Source organism: Mytilus edulis, chromosome 3 (assembly GCF_963676685.1).
Source record: "Mytilus edulis chromosome 3, xbMytEdul2.2, whole genome shotgun sequence".
Classification (NCBI taxonomy): domain Eukaryota; kingdom Metazoa; phylum Mollusca; class Bivalvia; order Mytilida; family Mytilidae; genus Mytilus; species Mytilus edulis.
The window spans coordinates 8,321,803-8,348,345 of NC_092346.1; the positions used below are offsets into that span (position 1 = coordinate 8,321,803).

At 30.7% G+C, this 26,543-nt stretch overlaps 1 protein-coding gene across 4 annotated transcripts; it reads right to left on the reverse strand.

Moving 5' to 3' along the window:
• Positions 1-324: 324 nt before the first annotated feature.
• LOC139514163 (reticulon-1-A-like) lies at positions 325-26,441 on the reverse strand. Of its 4 annotated transcripts, none has more exons than XM_071302951.1 (10): positions 25,971-26,441; positions 23,254-23,286; positions 22,819-22,854; positions 18,685-18,759; positions 11,820-12,027; positions 7,381-7,519; positions 4,422-4,491; positions 3,732-3,778; positions 3,042-3,100; positions 1,764-2,636 (listed from the first exon to the last, which is right to left on the reverse strand). In XM_071302951.1, exons 1-10 carry the CDS (start codon positions 26,344-26,346, stop codon positions 2,588-2,590), a joined length of 1,092 nt encoding a protein of 363 aa, XP_071159052.1. In that variant the 5' UTR covers positions 26,347-26,441; the 3' UTR covers positions 1,764-2,587. The 4 variants fall into 4 exon arrangements, with proteins under 4 accessions (XP_071159055.1, XP_071159052.1, XP_071159054.1 ...); XM_071302953.1 differs by having other exon boundaries at positions 26,229-26,435; XM_071302954.1 differs by lacking the exon at positions 18,685-18,759 and having other exon boundaries at positions 325-2,636; positions 26,229-26,434.
• Between the last annotated feature and the right edge of the window lie 102 nt (positions 26,442-26,543).

Consider the following 26,543-nt stretch of genomic DNA (forward strand, 5'->3'; position numbering starts at 1 on the left):
ACGTTATCGGTTCAATCATTCTTATAAAATTCAGCACCCAACAAAAAATAATAAATCCTATTTTGTACTTTGTTCGTGCAATAAAAATGAGATGTAATATAGATGATACAATTAGGTAATTTTTAATGAAACCCATCTTCGCTAGCCAAGGGTTACGATCCACTCCCGCTCTCTCGGGAGTGGATCGTAACCCTTGGCTAGCGAAGATGAATGAAACCAAGTCCACAATGATCACAGCAAACTGAGCAAAACAAACACAAACCCTGATAAAATACTAGATGTGGTCAACTTATTCAAATGTGTTTATTTCAGTCAATTCTTATGTTTTCAATGAATGTCAACATTAGAACAAGAAAACACTAGAGAATATAATAAAAGAAACAATGATGGTATAAAACAAAAGAGATCAGTAACTTCCACCACTCCTCAAGGTGATAGCCCAGTCAGATATCTGCATTAATGAAGTGTACATGGACTTGGATGTGAATGCAATATTATGTTTCTATCTCTATAAATTTCCCTTCTCCAAATATACTTCAATGAGATATTACCATCCAAAAATTACATGCATTGTTTTAAATCATGCAAAAAGCACTTGCTTGCTTAAATTGACCAGTTAAATTTACCTTCTCCCAACTAGAATCAGTCTGAATAAATTCAAACCTCCCATTTGCTTTCATTTATTTATAAGTCATGCAACATATCAAAAAGTGGGAGCGCTAAGAAGTTTGCTTTTAACCAGAATGATCTTGAATATGTGCAAGATAAAATTATTGTTCTAATTATCAATCTCCAAATAGTACACAAAACCATATAACCTTAATTATTGAATTGCCTTAAAATAGTCTTATCTAACTTTCCACTCAGCAAGTCTGTAACTTTCTTCATTTGTTCCAATGGCACTGAACAAAGGTTATAATTTTCACAGATCACAGCCTTCAAAACGAATTCTTTAACTCCATAGTACAAATATCGACTGTTTCAAACTAAAAACTTGAACAAATTGGTTTAACAGGATGACTTGCACACATCTATATATACATAACAAGGCAATAAAAACAGAGTATTACAAAACATCAAGTAGAAAGACTGAAATGTATATATACAGTGTATTTCAAACATATTTTACAATGTTTACTAATCTACAGCATTGTTACCATAACTATGAGACAGTGACGGACTATCTTGCTACGAATGTGAGGTCTAATTCATATATTACTTTGTAATTATACAAAGGAAAGGTGTTCCATTCCATACTATTCTACAGCACTTAATGAAGCATTTTATGATGTACTTGAAAATCTAGGGATATTTCAAATAGCCATCTTTTTAAATTTTCACTCTTCCAAAGTGTAAACTTGCCAAATTTATTTTCACATATCTAGCTTATATTACATTTATTTTATAACCACAAAATTCTACACCACTTGCTAAAAGCTATGAAATCTTTCAAGCGTTTGAAAGTCTAAAATAAATTATTCAAAAATTTTCATATGAACAGGTCTACCTTAAATAATTATGCTGTGGTATGGTATTTATGTTCATATGGCTATATATTAACAAATAAATAACAGAACATCTTGTTATTAAATCCCTTCAGATTTTTTAGGTGTATGTTTGTATCAAATACATTCTTTTATGGTATTTAATACAGCAGGACGGTACTGTAAAAACTTGTTAATTAAAAACGCCCAATTTGGTAGCATGGCATGTGATTATTTTGGTAAATGGAATTGACTTATTCCTCTTTATTTTTAATGAAATTTGTTTAATTTTCAAATTAATAGTTTTTGTTCAATAAAAAAGTATTTTTTATTAAAATCTGCTTCTGGTGGTATTGTTTTTGTGTTTTTGGTGAATAGCACTTTTGATTTATAACCTGTTATATATACTTTTATTTATTTAACTTATAGAAATTCCATAGTGAATCATTCAAATGGACAATTGAAAATCTTCAACAATTTTTAAAGAGAACAAATTTTTCTGTTCCAATTTTGACATCATGCCACAAAATAGAGTATTTACCACAAAATATCTGCATGTGGATGAGAAGAATATTTATTTTTGAGGTTGCGGTGTTTTACATATATTTCTAATTGAATGGAAACATATAGACTAAAAACTTTTATACAGAAAAAAATCACAAGACAGGAAAGAAAAAATATTTTACAAGGTAATATTTAAGAATTATGATCAACATTTAGGACAATGAATAAATAAGTACAACACACAAAACACATTTTACTTTATAATGAAGCTTACAAAAAATGTACTATGAAATTTTTAAAATTCTACAATACTCCTCTCAAAGTTGTTTATTATTTTTATTTTTTTAAATTCAAACATATTTTTTTTGCATATTTACGTCAGCTGATAGCAAAAAATTCTTTCAAGATGGAATATTATGTGTCCTGCAGTCTGAAAAAACATTTCAATCATTTAAGATACAATGACTAATACTGGTACAAAGCGTGATGTAAAATAAATATGTCACTTTCTGGCTCTCAGTTTATACACAATCAGAGGACACAGTCATCTTTATTTTATATATGGTGTATTTCTTGTCTACTAATTATTCTTCATGGCTTTATTGTGCTTTTTCTTTCTTCTTCAGGAAAGGTAACTTAGCTACGACTCTGAAATAAAATGAAATATACTATTAGTTAAATTACTACTTATTAATACTGTTTTTTCCAAAAAAATGATCTATTACTGTTTTCCTTAAAACTTTGGTATTTTTTTACCATTTGTATTCAAAATGATTTTCTTTTTGTGTCTTGCAAAGTGTTTTTACTCCTTCCTTTTAGATAACATTGTCCCCCCCCCCCCCTTTTGACTTTCTTTCAGCGTCTTGCACAGTGTTTCTCAACCTTTTCCAGGACTAGTTTTTTGGTATATCAACAGACTTTAGAACACAATTAGTTATCTTTGGATGATCATCTTGTAATGTATGGTGATGTTATTCTTTACTAATGTTAACTAATTTTGAATTCTTGTGGATTGAAAAGTTTATGGTGAAGACTTGAATAATCAATACTTACTGAGCTTTAACTTTACAGACTTGGTCACAAGCCATTGACACATAATTATCTATTTGTACCTGTCAACAAAAAATATATATATAATCTTGTATCATTATTTTGTGATCTTACTCAGAACTTAAGGCCATGTCCATTAATGGAATATCTTAACATGGGTACCTATTTTTGCTCATTAAGGAAAACTTCCATTTCTTGAGGATACTTCATTTCTGAGGATACTTCATTTCTTGGTCTTGACAAAGTCTGCATATAAGCTTTTATAAGGTTTGAACTTTGTTTAACATTCAAATTCATGGATTACCTTTTAATTAGTACATGTATATATGTATATTTGCAATTCAGAACATGCAAGACTATATGTTTTAAAGAATACAACCAACTATGCACATAGGACTTATTTAAGATTTAATTAGTCTTACAAATTTTAATATGACAGAAGTCAAAATTATATCAACTGTATTTATCAACATGATTGACTTTTGTTAAGCTGTTTCATCAGGTAAGTTTCTTGAATATGTATGAAATAATTGCTTTAAGAAACAAATATTCTTTTCTAGAAATACATGATTTTTTTTTTGTAATTCTGCATACAACCTTATAAGCAAATTATTTTGTTAAACACAAAACACTTTAATAATTATTTCTCAAATGATCCAAGTGAATTTTTAAAAATCTGTATATAAAGTTTACCTTGTATGTTTCATAGACTTTAGGTAGAGTAAATATAGCTACCAAACCTGCAATATAGAAAAAGTATACATTAAACATGTTACTAATGAGTTTTATAGTTTCATTTTTCAAGCAATACTGAATAAGTTGCAAGTCTGAAATATTGCTCCCTTTTTAAATGGCTTACAATCTATAAGTTTTGCTATGCATAAACCATTACCCATGCAAATTCTCATTTAGTTAAAATGTTACAAATAGGGTAAGGAAACAATCCTTCAATTTATGGATCAGACATCTATTTTTTAAAGCATTTTTTTCAGAGTAACTTATTTTTTTCCTCTCTAAAGAAACTTAATAAATATTATGTATGTATGTGCCTGTTCCAAGTCAGGAGCCTGTTATTCAGTGGTTGTCGTTTGTTTATGTGTAACATATTTGTTTTTTGTTCAATTTTTGTACATAAATTAGGCCATTAGTTTTCTCGTTTTAATTGTTTTACATTCTAATTTTAGTGCCTTTTAAAGCTGACTATGCGGTATGAGTTTTGCTCATTGTTGAAGACGGTACTGTAACATATAGTTGTTAATTTCTGTGTTATGTTGGTCTCTTGTGGAGAGTTGTCTCATTGGCAATCATACCACATCTTCTTTTTTTATATTTTAACAGTAGAAACCAGAATTATCTTTATCAATAAATTATGAGTGTACTAACCCATAATGATGAGAGTCATTCCATTAAACCAAGATCCAATGTAAGTCAACACCCATAACAGCAGTGCAAACTGAAAATATATAATATATACTTAGTTTAAATATCAATGAATAAGGGGAAATAACTCTAACACACAATAAAATTAAAAAGACATCTAGCCAATCTGTATGCACATGATTTAATACTTATGATTTTCATACAATTGTACAAATGATCTGTATGCACATGATTTAATACTTATGATTTTCATACAATTGTACAAATGATCTGTATGCACATGATTTAATACTTATGATTTTCATACAATTGTACAAATGATCTGTATGCACATGATTTAATACTTATGATTTTCATACAATTGTACAAATGTTATCTCCCCTTTTAAACTATCTTAAATAAAAGCTAATAATGTTCGTAAATAATGAAAAATGACTGACTACAATAGGGAAAACAATGTTCTAGCCAAATATGGGAAAATCTCTCCCTGACAAAATGAGCTGACATTTATTAAAAAATATTTTTAGGATTTTGTGCTCAGTCCATGGAATGGTCCTATTCAATAATGGTCTGTACATTTTAACACAGGTCATTGCCTGATCTAAGATGTACGACTTTTCTTTCTTCTTCATTAATGAGTGAAGAAATGTCCCATGTGAAGTCAGGTTTCTTATAACATCTGTTAAATAGAAACTCCTTCAAGCTTAGTTTGAGGACAAGAGAAAGAACCAGGTGCTCCGCAGGGCGCAGCTTTATACGACCGCAGAGGTCGAACCCTGAACAGTTGGGGCAAGTATGGACAAAACATTCAAGCGTGATACAGCTCTGAATTTGGATTGTGATCAAATTTTTGACATTACATGGTTTTTTTTACACAAAACAAATGTCAAGATTTTACAAATCAATTAAAGATTTCTTCTTATTTAAATCTAAAATTAAATAGTTGACACAGCATAGGTTTCTGACACAGAATGAATGTGGTCTAATGAACTTAAAAGTTTTTTTTTGCCTTTGAGCAATTGACTATGCTGTTGAATATTATTCCTCTCAAAAAAATGTTTGAAGAAATTTTCTTTTTATTTATGAAATCTGAAATGAGAAAAATTTAACCCCCCCCCCTTTTTTCACATCCCCGTTTCCCTTTTTCCAAAACTGATATCAATTCAAATTTCTAATGGAGTTTGCAACAATAACTACTCTTTTAAATACATCATAAAATATTAAAATGTAAAATAAAGTGCTTGTTATCACTGAATGGTAAAGATTGGTTGGTAGTAAAAGTGAATATACATTGTTTATTGTATAAAACAATAAAAAAAACTTCATCAGCAACATTTTATATTGGCAAATTTCCAATGAAGTTATTTACATAAAGTTATTGGCAAATAAAAATAGAAAATGACATCATAGTCATGTCTGGCAAATTTCCAACATACATTATCTAAAACATTTTAGATAAGATAAGGAAAAAAAGCTTCATCAGCAACATTTTATATTGGCAAATTTCCAATGAAGTTATTTACATAAAGTTATTGGCAAATAAAAATAGAAAATGACATCATAGTCATGTCTGGCAAATTTCCAACATATATTATCAACTACTATTCTATACAAAGAAAGATAACTCCAATTGAAAATTAATTGCTATTGCACAATATTGTGCAATTAGATATTTCTTGCTATTGTGCAATACTGTGCAATTGAAAATTTCTTGCTATTGCACAATACTTGATATGGAATCCTGATTTGGACCAACTTGAAAACTGGGCCCATAATCAAAAATCAAAGTACATATTTAGATAAAGCATATCAAATAAGCCCAAGAATTTAATTTTTGTTAAAATCAAACTTAGTTTAATTTGGACCCTTTGGACCTTAATGTAGACCAATTTGAAAACTGGACCAAAAATTAAGAATCTACATACACAGTTAGATTTGGCATATCAAAGAACCCATTTATTCAATTTTTGAAGAAATAAAACAAAGTTTAATTTTGGACCCCCATTTGGACCAACTTGAAAACTAGGCCAATAATTAAAAATCTAAGTACATTTTTAAATTCAGCATATCAAAGAACCCCAAGGATTCAATTTTTGTTAAAATCAAACTAAGTTTAATTTTGGACCCTTTGGACCTCAATGTAGACCAATTTGAAAACGGGACCAAAAATTAAGAATCTACATACATAGTTAGATTCGGCATATCAAAGAACCCCAATTATTCAATTTTTGATGAAATCACACAAAGTTCAATTTTGGACCCTTTGGGCCCCTTATTCCTAAACTGTTAGGACCAAAACTCCCAAAATCAAACCCAACCTTCCTTTTATGGTCATAAACCTTGTGTTTAAATTTCATAGATTTCTATTTACTTATACTAAAGTTATGGTGCAAAAACCAAGAATAATGCTTATTTGGGCCCTTTTTTGGCCCTTAATTCCTAAACTGTTGGAACCAAAACCCCCAAAATCAATCCCAACCTTCCTTTTGTGGTCATAAACCTTGTGTCAGAATTTCATAGATTTCTATTCACTTAAACTAAAGTTATAGTGCGAAAACCAAGAAAATGCTTATTTGGGCCCTTTTTGGCCCCTAATTCCTAAAATGTTGGGACCAAAACTCCCAAAATCAATACCAACCTTCCTTTTGTGGTCATAAACCTTGTGTTAAAATTTCATAGATTTCCATTCACTTTTACTAAAGTTAGAGTGCGAAAACTAAAAGTATTCGGACGACGGACGACGACGCCGACGCCAACGTGATAGCAATATACGACGAAAAATTTTTCAAATTTTGCGGTCGTATAAAAACTAGCCAAAAGTATGTAATCAGATACTGAAATTTCAATAGTATTCTATAAATTTGAAATTCTATACTTTGAAAAAACTTCTTTGTTCTGTTAATTGTTGTTTGTTAAATGTTAAATTTACTATTCATTTTTCATTTTTTCTATTCATTTTTACCTTCATAGAATCTACGAGATCCTCAATAAGGAACAATCTTCTGAGCTCTCTAACAGTACAATTAATATGTTTACAGATGTTCTTCAGAGCCATTTGTGCTTTATCCTCAGGTAAATCAATGTTCAGATCCAACAAGGCTCTACAATTATATATTGAATACATATTAAACTGATCTAAGTAAAACTATTGTGATACTCCTGTATCAAACTATACATAATCTCATTATCTGAGGTACAAAAGTTGCATCTTTTTTTGAAAGATGACAAAATCCTCATCAGTGTTGTCTTGTGATAAACTTTGGTTCTTTGTAGAACTAGTGCTTAAAGCTTTTGCTTTGTTGGTTTCTGAGTATAAAGTATACAGCTTTTTCAAGTATGTAATTGTGTAAATACATTTATATGGCCCTGTGTTTTGGTTATTTTTTTTGTTGGGTTGCTGTCTCATGGATATAACACCATCATGTAGCATATTTACCTGACGATATCGGGATATAGGTATTTAGTCAGATCTTAACATGTACTTGTGATTTGTTTAAACCCGTTTTGATTAAAATAGACAAACAAATGTCGAAATGTTCAGGACTTAAATCTGTATTTGGGTAAGATGATGCAAGCATACGATTCTTATTGCGTCTTACACTTTGAGAAGCAAATAATCTTGAACTATTTTATTAAAATATTGTGTAACCAGATGCTCCGCAGGGCGTAGCTTTATACGACCGCAGAGGTTGAACCCTGAATGGTTGGGGCAAGTATGGACACAACATTCAAGCTGGATTCAGCTCTAAATTTGGATTGTGATTAAATAGTTGACACAGCATAGGTTTCTGACACAGAATGAATGTGTTCTAATGAACTTAAAATTTTTGTTTTCTCTTAGAGCAATTCCCTATGCTGTTGAATATTAATCCTCTCAAAAAAATGTTTGAAGAAATTTTCTTTTTTTATTTATGAAATTTCAAATGAGAAAAATTGAACCCAATTTTTTTAATCACATCCCCCTTTCCCTTATTCCAAAACTAATCTCAATTAAAATTTCTAATGGAGTTTGCAACAATAACTACTCATTTAAATACATCATAAATATTAAGATGTAAAAAAACTGCTTGTTATCACTGAATGGTAAAGATTATTTTAATTTATCAGTTGGTAGTAAAAAGTGAATATACATTGTATATTGTATATAACAAAGATTTAAGTTGATTCTGGACAAAGAAAGATAACTCCAATTAAAAAAAAATCTTGCTATTGCACAATATTTTGCAATTAGATATTTCTTGCTTACTATTCTGGACAAAGAAAGATAACTCTAATTAAAAAAAAAATTGCTATTTCACAATATTGTGCAATTAGATATTTCTTGCCATTGCGCAATACTGTGCAATTGAAAAGACTTGCTATTGCACAATACTTAATATAATAATTTTAGATCCTGATTTGGACCAACTTGAAAACTGGGCCCATAATAAAAAAATCTAAGTACATTTTTGGATTCAGCATATCAAAGAACCCCAAGATTTCAATTTTTGTTAAAATCAGACTAAGTTTAATTTTGGACCCTTTGGACTTTAGTGTAGACCAATTTGAAAACAGGACCAAAAATGAAGAATCTACATACACAGTTAGATTTGGTATATCAAAGAACCCCATTTATTCAATTTTTGATGAAATCAAACAAAGTTTAATTTTGGACCCCGATTTGGACCAACTTGAAAACTGGGCCAATAATCAAGAATCTAAGTACATTTTTAGATTCAGCATATCAAAGAACCTAACAGATTCATTTTTTGTCAAAATCAAACTAAGTTTAATTTTGGACCCTTTGGACCTTAATGTAGACCAATTTGAAAACGGGACCAAAAGTTAAGAATCTACATACACAGTCATGACAGTTAGATTCGGCATATCAAAGAACCCCAATTATTCAATTTTGATGAAATCAAACAAAGTTTAATTTTGGACCCTTTGGGCCCCTTATTCTGTTGGGACCAAAACTCCCAAAATCAATACCAACCTTCCTTTTATGGTCATAAACCTTGTGTTTAAATTTCATAGATTTCTATTTACTTATACTAACATTATGGTGCGAAAACCAAGAAAAATGCTTATTTGGGTCCCTTTTTGGCCCCTAATTCCTAAACTGTTGGGACCTAAACTCCCAAAATCAATACCAACCTTCCTTTTGTAGTCATTAACATTGTGTTTAAATTTCATTGATTTCTATTTACTTAAACTAAAGTTATTGTGCGAAAACCAAGAATAATGCTTATTTGGGCCCTTTTTTGGCCCCTAATTCCTAAACTGTTGAAACCAAAACTCCCAAAATCAATCCCAACCGTTCTTTTGTGGTCATAAACCTTGTGTCAAAATTTCATAGATTTCTATTCACTTAAACTAAAGTTATAGTGGGAAAACCAAGAAAATGCTTATTTGGGCCCTTTTTGGCCCCTAATTCCTAAAATGTTGGGACCAAAACTCCCAAAATCAATACCAACCTTCCATTTGTGGTCATAAACCTTGTGTTAAAATTTCATAGATTTCCATTCACTTTTACTAAAGTGAGAGTGCGAAAACTAAAAGTATTCGGACGACGACGACGCAGACGACGACGCCAACGTGATAGCAATATACGACGAAAACTTTTTCAAATTTTGCGTTCGTATAAAAACGTTAATTATGAGCTCAAGTGGCTCGAGCATTTTTTTGAGGAAGTTTTAAATTTTAAAGAAATACTTTTTACAGTGGGTTAGCTTTCATTAGTCTTCACTATCCTATAGATTAACAACTTTTGGTTATATTTATAATTTAGAATCTTCATTGAAGGTTGAGCACGAATGCAGAGTTAATTAATTATATTGATGTGCCATTTGTATGCAAGAGTGACATTCCTTTGTATTATGAGGTGATTCGAAAAAAGATATGAGAGTATTGTCTCCCTTTAACATGTTCATTATTTAAGAAATAATTCATGGGGGCTTGAATATATCGTGATTTTACCACGGGTTGGCCCTTTATGACAAATATTTTACCCCTGAGCGATAGCGAGGGGTAAAATATCGGCATAAAGGGACAACCCGTGGTAAAATCTAGATATATTCAAGCCCCCATGAATTATTTCGATTCTGATAGGACACATACGGCAATTCTTTTGGATCGAAGCACTCTAGGTGTAGGCAAATATTTGCCGTTCCCATAAATGAACGCACTAATAAACTAGTGTAAAAGAACGGAGCAAACTGCATTAGTGACATGCTTAAACTATTTAAAATAATGTATTTAGACAGTTTTGGATGAATTTGAATGATAATTTATTTATATGTCTTATATGATGTACAATAAAGGGCTTTTGCCACATTTTAGCATCATTTGTGTATGTTTCCTTGTGATGATGTTCGGATTCACAAGCGTGTATTTTCCCGTAAAATGCTTACATTCTAACGTCATTGTTCTACGACGTCGGGTATCTCATTCATTAAAAAGCATATGACGTGGGAGTACAATCGGAACAGCACTGGCAATATATTCATATTTTACCACGGGTGTGTACTCAGAGCGTTTGAAGGACGTCATGTTAGAATTTATAATTAAGTATAGGTTTCTGATATAATTTTGAATAATTACAAAATGTATCAATTCAATATATTTCAGTTTTTGTTATTGGTGTCAAAAACATTGATGTACGAATATAATTTCATAAATTTGAAACGTTTAAAATGATTACATACCAATATAAAGAACCGTTCATCATTTTAGAAAAAGACTATAAATGGAAGTCAAATTATTTATCTCCCTTTCGTGATAGATTGATTGGGAAATTAACCAGAGTTGTCTAATAATAATCACAGAGAGGGACTAGCAAGCAATTTTTAATTGTAGCTTATTCAACGTTAAAACAATTTTCCACTATAAACGAATGTTACTTTATACAAATATAAGGACCTACAAATTTTATTAGATATTATGAATTTTTATTACATTAGATTAATATGCTACATCATGTAACTATAATAATTCTTCACTCCCACTTTTATAGGTTAACAAACTGTGGACTGCCTCATGAATTTACTATTTTTTTTGTGTAGGGTCATGTATTTATTGGTTATTCCAGTGAAGATGCAGTAATGTTGATTGAGTGTTGGTGTTTAACCCTACTTTCAGCAATCTAGGTTATATCATCCTTGCCAGTTTTCATTGGTGGAGAAAGCCTGAATCCCTTGAGAGTACCACTAAACTACAGGCCGTACAATGGCCTATAGTTGTTAATTTCTGTATCATTTTTGTCTCTTTTGGAGAGTTGTCTCATTGGCAATCATAGCACATCTTCTTTTTTTTATATTTGTAAGGGAAACTGGCAATCCTTGACATTTTTCAGTAACAAATGATTCAAACTATTTTCAAATCCCAAACCTCCATAAAGTCCATAAAAGTATAAAATCTTACTTGAATGGATGAGCATCTCCCGATTTCTGCACTGCCGCCAAAACATTCTTATAAATCCTAAAACTTAACGTGACTGACAGGACAGCTAGTGACAGGTAAGCTAACACACTGAGTACTGAGAATATAGCCAGAGACAGCAATATAAATAACATAGACCCAAACACTATCCCGGTCTTCTTTAAATCTCTCCAATAGATCAGCTCCAATACTGAAATTAAAATAGTATGTTTTATTTAACTTCTATTTACGAGGATAAAATTCAGTAATTTTAATTGTAAAATTAAGCCTGGCAAGAAAATGACACCCCAGCAAAGCAATATCACATTGAAGATGCTGAAACTAAAATGAGGCAACATAAATCTATCTATTTTCAAAAGTGCTTGAACTGTTGTGCATTTGGCATCAAAAATGTGAAGCAAACTGCAAAATCTAAATTAGTAAAACTGGGATATGAGAAGAAAATCATAATTTTATAAATTGGTGTTTTGTTCTAGTTAAAAGTTTTTGTTGTTTCAAAGACCAAATTTATTTTGGCTGGTATCCATTTCTCTTGTTCTTGCCCCCTTATTTCAAAGGTTTAAACTCTATGGCATTTCATTTCATAACATAAATAGAAATATTGTAGGATATATTAAAAGGGGTTGGTTGGGGTTTTGGAGGTGTTTATTCTTACTTTCTCTCACAACAAATAATTTACACAATTAAACATGATGTTTTTAGAATATAACTTTTTATAGATGCGTCCCATGTATGATAAGCCAATAACAGTATACTTTAAGTTAAGTACATGATTAAGGTAGCACAATACAAAGATTTGTTCACTCCCAATCAGACAACTTTAAACTGATGTAATTCATTTCATCCTTCTTTATATTTCATAACTGAGGTACCAAAAGAAAGAAGAAAGATTAATCTTTCAAATTGTGATAATTTCATTATGACATAATTATTACATAATCAATTATTATGTAATTAGTTGCTATATTGTGATGTCCACACTTGAATGAATTTAGCTTCTTTGTTCTTCATAGCATCCCAAAATATTTTATAGATTCTTGTACAACACAGCTTGACCTCCAAAACTGTGTCTCAGATTTCCAAAAAGATCAATAGAACAAATTTTATACCACATTGAATTTAGTGATCTCTTATGAATTGATGTTGCAAACTTCATTGAAGATTTATGAGAGAATGAAATACAATAGGAAAAATATGAGACATAGTTTTGGAGGTCAAACTGTGTTGTGCAAGAATCTATAAAATATTTTGGGATGCTATGAATAACAAAGAAGCTAAATTCATTCAAGTATGGACATCACAATATAGCAACTAATTACATAATAATTGATTATGTCATAATTATGTCATAATGAAATTATCACAATTTGAAAGATTAATCTTTCTTCTTTCTTTTGGTACCTCAGTTATGAAATATAAAGAAGGATGAAATGAATTACATCAGTTTAAAGATGTCTGATTGGGGATGAAAAATCTTTGTATTGTGCTACCTTAATAGCATGTTTAACCTTCTACTGTCTCAACCTTGTTTTTGAACCAGATGCCACTACTTTTTGACTTTATATGTTAAGTTGTAATCGATCTAATAATAGTCCTTGAATACAGAAAGAATAGATACATGTATATATGCATAATTAAATATTCAATGCTATTTGTTTATTATCTCAGCATGATCAGGTGTATTATGCATGAAGAAACCTGTTTAACAAAAATATAATATACTTTTTTTGGTAGTCTATTGATGCTTCTCACTGCACCAGTCAATCAGTATATGTAAAACACACGCACCAGAGGGCCAAACCAAAAGGATGCATCTAATTTGTATCAAGATATTATAGTTTTTGCAAAAGGACAGATTTCGGCTAGTCTTTCAACAATTCTAACATATTTTATTAAAGCATGATAAATGCAGGATATTCAAGGACATTTTAAGCCATCTTGGTGTAAAAAAACTTTGTAAGTGGTGGATAGAAAATTATTAAATGGATTGGGTTAATGATCTAAATTTAATAAATTTACACAGCTGACTGTATCAAGCAAACTTCACCATCATCAATCATTTATAGTAAAGTTCTAACAGAACTTCAAGTTGGTTTTGACTGAATGTAGAACTGGACTTTTTAGTATATATAGTATAATATTTCTATACCAAACTATACTTTTGGTATACCCTTGTCCCCACCAATCAAGTTAACAATTGTGATGCAGAATCCATCCTTCTGCACTGGAATTTCATTGTTGTTGGTAGACAAAAATCAATATTTTAACTTGACAATCAATTAAGCTAAATGACAGATCATAATTCATTTAACCATCAATACTGAACAAGTCATCTATAAGTTATCCCTATTCCACACAGCACAAGTGCACCAATGTAATTTTTTGAAGAATAGTGTAGTAAGGAATAAGACTTTCATTGTTCCAATTAAGGACCCTGGATAAGCCGGACACTTACATTGTATATATTTAATCATTACACTATGATTTCATAACATATTTTCACATTAAGGATATATTTCATAGGTACATGTGACGCATTACATAAACTAACAAGGACAACAGCTTTCATTCCACTATATTTGAAGCAAATTACTTTTGGACTTACATGTATATTGTGTGGGATAAGATTTTGTGAGTGTATGACAAAATGTGCTATAATTCAAAAGACGAAACCAACAACCTAATTCATACAAAAAACTGTCAAATCCAGCAAAAAAAAACCCAACACACTGAATTACAGGATTCTTTCTTGGGACAGGTTCATATAAGAAATATGGTAGGATAAAAAATGCTGAACACTCAACCCTAATCTGCAAAAAGGCTGCCAATAATGGTGGTTAATTAAAATAAAATATTGACTTATGAAGCTAGGCCCACCCTAATATTGATTAAAGTTTGAAAAAAAAAACACACAATAAAAACTGGATACTTTCATTTAATTTCAATTCCAATGAATATTTACATGTAATGATGAAATTGATCATCGAAAAAAATAGAGTACCCACAGTTTAGCCTTGATTAATCTAGGGGGACCATATATCTAATATCATTTCAATTTTTAGATGAACACTCCTATGAATAATTAATAAATATTGATAACATGTAAGCTATAATTACAATTATTCCAAACATATTATCTACAAATCCTTGAATCCCCTGATTCTGAATAAGAGATCGAGTCTCATAAACCCACGAGTTCAATATTAACAAATTTTTACATCTATCAAAATAAAGCAAATGAATAAATGCAAACACAATAGTTATTTACCAGGTTTACGTTTACGAAAGATTTTGTTCATTACAAATCCTTAACAATGTCTACAAAATTTGTGATATCATTCGGATATAAATTGTGGTCAATCATATTTTTATGTATTGACCATACAACTATATCCATCATTAAAGACCCACACCCCTATAAAAAGGTATGTAAAACAGTGATATCATATATATATATATATATCCTAAAGATGTTCTTTTGTGCATGAACTTATGCAAGTATGTTTTTAGTGACAAGTGATATTTTCAATCTATAATATGGCCTTTTTCTCTAATTTCTGTAAATATGTGACTCGGATAAAGGATTAAACAACTGCAGTTGTATAATGCAGCAAGACCTAAAAAATCCTAACCACAACCAAAGTTGACAAAATCAATGATCAACACTGCGTTTTATATAGTACATATTTATGTCTGCATTCAAGCTGCATCTCTTATTGATTATACATGTTACATTTTTTCTCTAAATTCTAAAGATTAACCAGGCTGCATTCAAAGCTTTCTTTTCACCTTATCATGCATTGCATTCCATTGATAACATGCATTCCTACAGGTGATCCAAAGGTGATCAAGATTTTATTGATCTGTAATCACAATAAATGTAAAATCAATCACCTCGTCAATGACTCAGTTACTGTAATCTACGATTTGTCAATAGTTTGTGTACTGTTGTTTCAGTCTACTTCTTTATCATTATAGAAATGTTATACATCTATGATTCAGGAGTCATGCAAATCTTACACATAAATTGTGATTTCACAACTGCCATTGCTAATCCTTTTGAAATTAATCAGTTTTACCAAGGATTTGTAATATACAATTCTTTGGTTTTAGAGAACTCCTGGAGGGTTTAATTTTGTTATTGATAATCCCAGAAACAGGAATATGTACTATTACAAAATGTCTGGGTTATTGTATTCAATAGAAATATTTTTTTTGCTTTGATACCACATGTCTGGAATCTTCATTTTTTCAAAAATGTATCAATAATGCAATAATTAGATTTTGCAGTAATGCAAACATTTACATCTAGTCTGTACTGACAAACTCCCTAATCATGTTATTACATAGATAATTCACTTCTTAACGACTACCAAAAAACAGATGTTATACAGTTTATTCTGATGTAGGAAATAATAATTTCTCAGTGTGATTACTACAGGTGTAAACTTGGGGTATTGTAAGGTGTAAACTTAGGAGTCTACTTAGGTGTAAACTTTGGGTATTGTACAATGTAAACTTAAGGTATTGTAAGGTGCAAATTAAAATGATCTTCAAAATAATTTTACGTAAACAAAGATATGCTATGTGTATATCTTTGTCACCATGGTACATCAATTGAACATTTCTTCATTATTTTCCCTTAGAAAGATTGATTTATTGATTGGTCTTTGCTCGACTCCCGTAGAAAATATTTCATGCATGTTCTGGATAAGAACTTAATAACAATAAATACAATAACGGGTAGATTTTGCAACGTGGAATAAGTGATTAAACTTCATTGCCACTGAAAAAGGAAGGTAAATGTATGTTCGGTAATTTCCGGAAAATTGAGCCTCCTTTATTATTTTCAAGTCAGATCCCATTTGGACTTCAGTGGACAACAATACAAATGTGTGACCTAACCATTCCATTTTGAAGGTTACTGCGTGAACTTCATGCATGAATAAATACTGGAAACATAAAAAGTAGCTGTTTAACACATCACTGCACAGCTATGTGATAAATAATTAATAGATAGTTACTTTTTTCTGATTAAATTATAGAATTCCAATCTAATTATCATGACCTATCTAGTATACCAAGGTTCATCAAGCTTAACAACAAGTGTTTTTGTTGCAGAAGGTTAGATCTGAACGATGAGACTCATTAAAAAGCTGATGTCCTATAGTGAGAGAGGACTCAATTTATTTGTTTGTCAAGATCTGCTTCCATTCAGTGCACATGTCATTTTTTTTTATTATAGGTAACCATAGCTTAACCTCATCCTGAGCTTTTACCTGACTGTGTATTCAAATGTCTTAAACACCAACTATTTTCTCGTAAAAGCAGAAATACATGATCAATTGCATTTTAATGTATGTGTATCTCTTCTTTCATGTAATAAATACTTTAACAAAAATGTCAAGAAAGGGCTTTCAAATTGCAATTTTTACATCAATTAAAATAAAAGTTATGTATACATATATTTAAATTTTTGAAGGGCATGTAATGTATGCATGCATATCATGTAGAAAGGTGGAAGCCTTGTAAATCCATTTAACATATGTACCATGAAGCGAATCTGTAAACTTGTCATGTTATACCTGGGTTGACACAAGATCCAAAAATATTTTTGGTATTTTTTCAGTGAATAGCAAGAAACAAGACATAAAATTTGCATGTCTAGGGTCCCCTGGGCATGCATATACCATCACTTCATTCCTTGTACTATACTTAAAAGGTTAGATTTACTTCATAGCAAGTTTTTAGAATTTATTTGAAATAAAAAATATATGCACACAAAATAAGTCAATGGTAATCACTTTGCACATCTGACAGCTTATACTTATCAACAAATCCTTTTTTTTACCATAACAAAACTATTTGACAAACTGAAGGGATTATGGTTTTTTTTTCCAAACAAGTTAATACATATATTATTCATTATAATGAAGTCTGAGCGAGAAAATCTAGTAATTCATTGATGACCCCTACCTTTTCTTGTCTTAAATACAAGTACTGTCCAAAGTACATATTTTTTTTTAAATGATTCATTTTATTGTAATATAAAGAAATAATATGAAAAAGAACATTAAAATAAAAGAAAAAATGAAATAACAAAAAAAATACAAAATGTGTAACAAAGCAAGCGTAACCAAAAATGTATAATAATTTAAAAAAAAAAAGTATGTGACCCAAACCATAATGGCATTAATGCAAATATGAAAGGTCATGGTGGGCCAGTAAATTACTAAATGTATGCTCATAGACTTCTTCACACAATATGCAAGGAATAAGGCTTATCTTGTCTAACTAATTTTTCAATCTAAAAATTATCCAGCTTTTAAATAACAATACTTAACCAGTTCAAATAGTACAAAATTGAAAAATTGAAAAATGCAAACCACAAGCAAATATTGCATACAAAAAGCCTCATTAAAAGCATGAATATGAACAACATTGGGTAGTTATCCCAAAGATGTTTATTTCAAATCCCTCTTGCTCATTTTTCCATTTTTTGTGTGTTAGACATGTTGGGTTTTTAATGAATTTTAAAAAAGTATACTCTGGTTGGAAAGTACTTGGCAACCATATACACAGGATGACTTCAATTACAGAGAATCCCCCAACATTCACAAGAAGACTTTTGAATAAACCACCTTGTATGTAGTGTACATTACAAGCCTGATAAGTATATATTACCTATATTTTCAAAGTGAAAGTAGGTCTTCTTTTGGGAGTAAAATAGCCTATTTAGGAAAGCCTGGACATTATCTGCTATTATTCATGACAATCATGCAGAGTACTTGCAGCCTACATGTATAATGGATGCCATTTTAGTTTGGACTACACATGCCGAACTTACAAACTTTATGCTCAGGTTCTTCCTCAATTGTGGTAACTTTATGGTCGGAGGCAAAATAAGTGTCTTCTTCATCGTCTGGTGTTTAAATAATTGTCAAATAAAGAAGGTTAATAAAAACAACACAAAATTCTACTAGTAATCATTCTAACTAGAATATAATGCTATTATATGTAAATTAGGATTTTTTTTTCTTTATACCCAACCATTAAAACATATGTCTATAATAACGAGACATGAAGGCAAGGTGACTTTTCATTTTTTCCTATAACACTGATATACATGTAATGTTTTAATTTAACCAGAGAGAGTAAATTTAGTCACATTAAGACCATATCACAACTGATGGTTGGAAATTAGAGAAAACTTAAAAAAACATAAGAAAACAAGAAGAAACAAGAATGTGTCCATAGTACACGGATGCCCCACTCGCACTATAATTTTCCATGTTCAGTGAAATTGGGGTCAAAACTTTAATTTGGAATTAAAATTAGAAAGATCATATCATAGGGAATATGTGTACTAAGTTTCAAGTAGTTGTGACTTTAACTTCATCAAAAACTACCTTGACCCAAAACTTTAACCTGAACTTCGCACTTTCATTTTCTATGTTCAGTTGACCATGAAATTGGGGTCAAAACTATAATTTGGCATTAAAATTAGAAAGATCATATCATGGGGAACATGTGTACCAAGTTTCAAGTGGATTGGACTTCAACTTCATCAAAAACTACCTTGACCAAAAACTTTAACCTGAAGTCGGACGAACGAACGGACGAACAGAGGCACAGACCAGAAAACATAATGCCCCTCTACTATCGTAGGTGGGGCATAAAAAATAAACAAATGAAGAAAAAAAAAAAAAACTTTTCCTTTGTAAAATAATCTGTATAATGTATAATTTTGCATATCTAATCAAAAATTTTCACACAATAGGATTTTCTTGTGTCAGCTGTTTATTTGGAAAAGTTCTTAAAAGTCATCTGTCGTTTCCACACAAGTAATATTGAAGACCTTTCTTTTACAGACAGAAAGCTGGAGAGATATATCTGACATATATACTTTACATTTATAAGGTTTTTATCCCTCATTTTATACAAATTTCATAAATATTTCAGCTTAATAATAACATTGACTTCAATCATTATTAAAATCGCCAAATTACATCGATAAAATCACTGGAAGCTTTTAAATTTCCTCTTTGATTATTCCACAAAACTCTTGTATATTTTGAAGGCTACATTGTTCTGAATAAAAAAAATGTATTCCATAAAATGTCATTTTGAATTCTAATATTTAGATTCTGAATTTGTCTATTGACTTGGCAGATGGATATAATAGTACCATACTCCTTCCAACATTTCCAAGACATCCATTCCTTATCTTGAGATGATAAAGATAATAAAATCAGACCTACTGACTCGGGAGACTGGTGTTAACCAGTGTATTGAATATTTATGATGGAATTATAACCATTACAACGATAAAACAATCAATATCAATGATAAAACAATCAATATGGACTTGTAAAAACTGTGGTATGCTGTTCTAATCATGATCCTGTTAATTATAACATTACTCATACTTCCCTTAGCATGCTTAGTGATGATATGTACTAAACTATGTCAGATTCTAATAGGGTTTGAACCTTAAATACAGCGAAATAATACCCTACAACCCAGGAGAAGTAAACCAGATTATTGTCCTATGATCAAATGAGGATTCATCATGACTTTGGTCTACAGAAGCATTATAAATTTGAGTCAACCTCAATTTCGATTCCACAAATTTGTCTCATTTTTAGAAATTTCTGGATTGTTAAAAACTATATTGATTTTAAGCAAAATCCATTGTGATAATGATCCTTAATTATGACCCATTTTGAATCACACAAACAAACCAATATTTAAAAACAAAATCAGCAGCTATCTTCATGATCTTAGTTAACATGGTTAACATCAAACCTTTTTCAATGAATATACATGATTACATGTTTAACTTTTCATATACATTTAATCTTTTTCTACAATTTACTTTTTCAGACTTGCATACAATACAATTACATATATACCAATTGATTACTAATTTGGTTGATTTCACATTTCACTAATGCCGTGAAATTAAATACCAATAGAAAAGACTGGTTTCCCCATTCATATGAACTTTAAATATCCAACCCTTTTCAATAAACTATATAAAAAGACATCAACAAAAGTACATAATACTTAGTACATTATTTTTATCCCAGCAGTTTCAGAACAAAATCCTAATTTATATATACTTCCAATGAAACATGTTTTGCTCATTTCAAATTAACAATATCTTAGTTTCTTTCAGGATGGTATACAATTTTCATATATAAGACAGCATCCCAACAAAAAATAAGACATCTATATGTCTCAATGTCAAATTTTAGTCTTTACATTTTTAAGACAACTCTCTTTCCATAATTCAGCTGTAAATTGCTTAATGTCTTGACAAGATCTTAAGAATATGACTATATGGGTAATATGCTATGGGTACTATGCTTTGAAATGGGCATTCTTATATAAACAACAATGTTTGGAACTTGTGGTGGATACATTTAGCAGATACTCAAACATTCAGAAGAAAAGCAGGGATCTTAAGACCTGTCTCAGCATGAAATCAACTGGTAAGAAGCAATTGCTGACATACATTGTAATATGTAATACAAAGATACACAGACATTCACTGTGTCACATACAGACAGATTGACAAAGTTAAACTGAGACTCCACTGAAACCTTTATTCACAGACCTTACAGAGGATTTCCAAGTTTCCCAGCTATTATTTCTATTGCACAATACCAAAATTATGTCAGTTCTTTGAAAAACTGGTGATCAAATCTACAGAGCACCACTTTTAGACATTAACTGTATCATAGCAATTTAATCCTTTTTCAAATATTGAGGTTGAAGGTCCTAAATGTCACCAGGGCTGATACAGATATCAATTTTAATTTGAGGCACCAAAATATGATAAAATGATTAAATGTCTGTTGAGGGCTTCCATTTAATTTGAATTTGAGCTCTGACCTTTATTTTTTAGTCTGCACAGTTAGCCCCTAGTTCGATGTCCCGGACTAGTAAGTTTTTGAAAAACTTTGTTTGAACCAATAAGAAAAATGTCAGAATATTGGTCTTCAGACTAGTAATTGAAAAAGTTTTTGGTGCAGACTGTTTTATTAATTTATAAAAACATGGATGTATGTTTTGGCATGATGGATATTGTTTCATTATGTAACTGAAACTCTGAGACTGTAAGATAGTGTTAAACTCTATGGTCTGGCCTCATGGTCAAAACTTTCGAGCATGATTTTTGTACTCAAAGAGTCGAAAATCAACCAATCAAATTGCTGGATTTCATGTTTTGAGCATGATTTTTGCCTTCAAGGTCTGATGTAAACTTTACTGACGTGACTTCTGATGTTAATTTTACGGACTATCACCTAGGTATTGAACTAAGGAATTACTTTCTTCATCAGTAACATGGGTACCAATGTTCATGGATTGAGGAAAAATCTACCTTGAATACATAAGAAAAATGTTAGAAAAGTGGATTTAGGACTGGAAGTTAAAAAAGATTTTTTTGTGCAGACTGCTCAGTGAAGTTGATATTTACATAATACATGTTACAGAGTATGCCTTATTTAAGGGTACAGTAAAAATCCAACAAATCGGATACTCAGCAAAAAATATCCCATTACCCTATATATTGATCCAATTAGACGATTAGGTCGAGTCTACCATATAAACAAACAATTGTTTAGTTATTGTGAACTGGTGTGAAAATAAGCTTGCATATTACATGTCACTTTATTATCAAAAGTTGCATTCATTCAAATTTTGTAGTAAAAGTAATGAATATTAGTATGATTTCAAATATACCTGTTTAAGGTTTTAATATGATTTTTCTTTCAAAAATATTAGTTCTGTGAGGAAGTGATTTTGAAATAACCTTATTTTAGATGGTACATAAGTATCTGTCCTGAAGATGGAATTGAAAAGGGTAGATACTAAATTCAGGGTAATTTGGGCAACCTTAAACAGATAATGTTCGTCTTGTCTAATCAAATATCAAACTAATCAAAAGAAAGTTATTTATAGTAACACTTACCTCTTGGATCTACATTTTTTAACCATGATGCAGTTTCTGAAAATATAATTGACATGTATCAAAAGTTGATGTCATGATTTTAAGGTTGATACTCAATATTTTACAATACAGGTCTGGAAGAAGGTGAAAAACACTCACAGAAAAATATACATGTACATGTAACACTCAAGTATTCTGCAAAAGTGGTTCTCATGGGCTTGTTTAAAACATATGACTGTAAGTGTGGGACCCATTTACTAAAGGGGTTTCATTTGAATCCAAGTAAAGTTATTGAATATTAGCAATATTTGATTTTTTATTTAATTGCCTATCAGAATTGTAATACATGTACATATTACAGAAATAGTAGGAAATTAACTTTTGTAAAAAAAATATAGAATGTATGGGTTCATTATATAAATAAAAGTAAGAAAACAAAAATATCAAAGTTGTTACCTGCAGGTGGACTTGTGCTTTGCTTTACTGATTCTGAAAAAGAAAATATAAATGATGTGCTATTACTTGTGACTATTTGATATTCGTATATGTACAAGTGCACACATTATTTTAATATCTGTAAACAGAAAAACTTGTGCTACAATTATATTATCTTTTACATGTATTTAACAATAAAAAAAATTGTATATAAATTTAAAATAGAGAAACAAATTCTGATTATTAAACTTCCATTGCTAATAATATTTAAAATTTTATCAAAGTTTGTAACAGGTTAAATGATCTTTATAAAGACTAAATAAATGCATTATAAATACTTTAAATCAATTTCATGAGCTGATAAAACACACACACACCAAACACAAGTATCAAATGAATAAAAGGTAATTCATGACGTGAAATGCAAACATTAAAGATGAGAAATAGAACGCTTAATATTAGCTAGGGAAGAATTTTCCAATTGGAAGAAAAAAGCTAAGATTTCTGTAAAGCCAAAAGGCATCCTTTATGGATTTGGAGTAGATGAAATTATTTTACCCACAAAAAGTCTCTTTCTAAGGGATTTTGTAATGATTAGATAACTTGATACATTTGTAAATGCATATTTTCTAAAAATTCAGTAATTGCAATAATTCAAGATCAAGATACCACCTTCACGACCTCATTTCATTGGCAAACATTGTACCTAGGACTAAAAAAATATCATCTAAAAACAAATATTCTCATTCATTGCCAGGGTATCCAAATTTTTTAAACAATTGGAACTAGTTTTGAACAAATGTTGTGTTAAATAGTATTCAAATTGAAGATACACTGTGCATAGCCATATGTATAATACTATGTTGACTGTTTATGTTGAGCAGAGCACACACTCCAGTCCATACTACTTTAAATTTATTAGTAAGGATTTTTACACAAAGAAAGACCCAGTGCAGTGTCAGTTTAACACACACACTAAAAACTAGAAGTACATTGTAGCTAGCTATAGCCAAATGGACAACTACAGTGCTTGGACATAAATCTTCACTACTTAAGATTTTTTACTAAATGTTTTATAAAATTACTGGGTTTTTTTCAAAAAATTATTGTAGCCAATAGGGGCTGAAATGTACATGTCCAGGAATGCGGGTCCGTCCGCCCTGATCTCGGTTCACCCTAGTTACTGTTCGTCCTAGTTCCATTTCGCCCTGAGACCGTTCGCCCTGATTTTTATTTTTTATTATAGCGTTGTGTTGTGTGTATTTAATTGAATATGTTGAAGTCAGTCTACAATTTCGCCGAATATTTTCGATGTATTATGTTGTCTACAGCTAGCTGCTACTAGGTTATAAGTTCCTGTAAATTTCAGGACTACAAGATATTGTGACTTCAAGGTATTGAGAACTAAGTTAGTACCTGTATGTAATTACGTTCTAGGAAATTTTTTACCCATCCAAGCCGACTATTTTATTTGAGAAAAATGTTATTTTCATTATTAATCCATCAAAGACAATTCATATACCAATCAGTGATATCAAAGATTTCAAATTATACCTAATCAGCAATCAAAATTCAATCAACAGTAATTAAAAGTAATTATAAAGTAAAGTGCAACAATGCAGCCAAGAATTTTATTTAATTAATATTCTGTATTTAACTTTTAATAGATATACATAAATTTTAATATAATATAAATATATATTTCTTTCATTAATGTAAGCCCATGTAACATATACATATCATAAATGAAAATAGGGCGAACGGATTGCCAGGGCGAACAAACTCAGTGCGAACGAACCTAGGGCGAGCATGTAATCAGGGCGAACGATCCCGATACCCATGTCCAGTCAGAGGTTAAATTAAGAAATTAAACAGAAAGCAAAGCCCAAATTTTCTCTAACAGCAAAGAAGCAAGTCAAAACAACTGACAAGGTTATAAATAGTTATGTCCATGCGCTATAGCCTAAGCACTCTTTATGGTTTCCCTATGTTAATGCACTCAACAGGATCTTTGGTCCAACTGCATTTGCTTTTCCATTTTTACAACCCCGTCTGTAACATGTCTAAGATCAGTTTTAATTCATTTATAAACATGTTACTGTGTAGTATACTACATTGTATATGGTTTCAAAATTTACTTTGTCACTATGTTTTATAAGGACAATTTTCAGCTTGCATTAAATGTATTGCATTAGAAAATTTTTAACCTTTCTGGGTTTCAGTCCATGAACATGTAACACAATTATTCACAGATGTTTCTGTCCAAGGCTCACAAAAGTGACAAAACTGAAGAAATATACTATTTGATCAACTGGTCGATGTTCACAAATGAAGCAGCCAAGAAGGCAACATCTTTGATCTGTATGATGAGCTTTTATGTTTAAAAAAGTGTTCTCCATAGAAATTTTTTTAAGACACAAAATTTCAAGGGCACATACTCTATTTTAGCATGTTTTAGACTGAACTACAATTTGTGACCTGAATTGCCCTGAAGCAATTGGTCATAAATCATTATATGAAATAATGCACAGTATTAATATACATGATAAAGACTAAAAATATGTATACATGAAATAAATTAATTTTAAACACAAAAAGCGTGAAGAGTCCGACTCGCAAATTGTATCACTGCAACTGGAGTCTTGACAAACCGTAACAAAATTACCAGAATGAGTATATCTTAACATATGTTTGAAAAATCTTTTGAAAACAAGAGCGCATTTCAAATAAACTATTACCTGTCTTGGGAAGCTTGGGCACTTCTTGTTGGGGTTCTATTTTCGTTTCACTTTCAGTGTTCTCGTTTTCAAATGCAGACATAAGTTGATCTACTTCTTTAGGGGGTGCTGTAGGTTCTTGGGGCTGATAAGAAAAAGGGTCATTGGTAGCAAATGCAGACTGACCAGCAGAACCAAGGTTAACTAAATCATTAAAATTATCAACTGGATCAGTATTGACGGGCCCGGGATCATAACGATCAGCCTCTGCCTCCTCACCGACATAACTCGATGAAATTTCTTCATCTTGCTCTGGTATTTTCTCCACTTTCTCGAAATCCTCTTGGTGGTAGTTATTTTCTGACTGGAAATCTCCTAACAGATCGTTGTCTGCCATTCTGTCACACCTTTAATTTCTTGGTTAATCTTACAAACTGTTCACTCAGCTGTCCCGTGCAGTTAAAAAGTGACGTTATGGCCATGCGCATACATAAATTATTTTCAGAAACTTCCGGTATAATCTTAGTTTTCTCCCTTAGCTATATTGTTTCGAATAGGGAATACACGTCAGTTACTTTTTGAGAAAATATAACG

Coding starts and splice junctions, on each gene's coding strand:
- LOC139514163 (XM_071302951.1), bottom strand. CDS start 26,346: ATGGCAGACAACGATCTGTTAGGAGATTTCCAGTCAGAAAATAACTAC. Junction 12,028..18,684: donor AGAACCTGAGCATAAAGTTT/GTAAGTTCGGCA, acceptor TTTTAATTTCAG/TATTGGAGCTGATCTATTGG. Junction 3,779..4,421: donor AATGACTCTCATCATTATGG/GTTAGTACACTC, acceptor TCTATATTGCAG/GTTTGGTAGCTATATTTACT.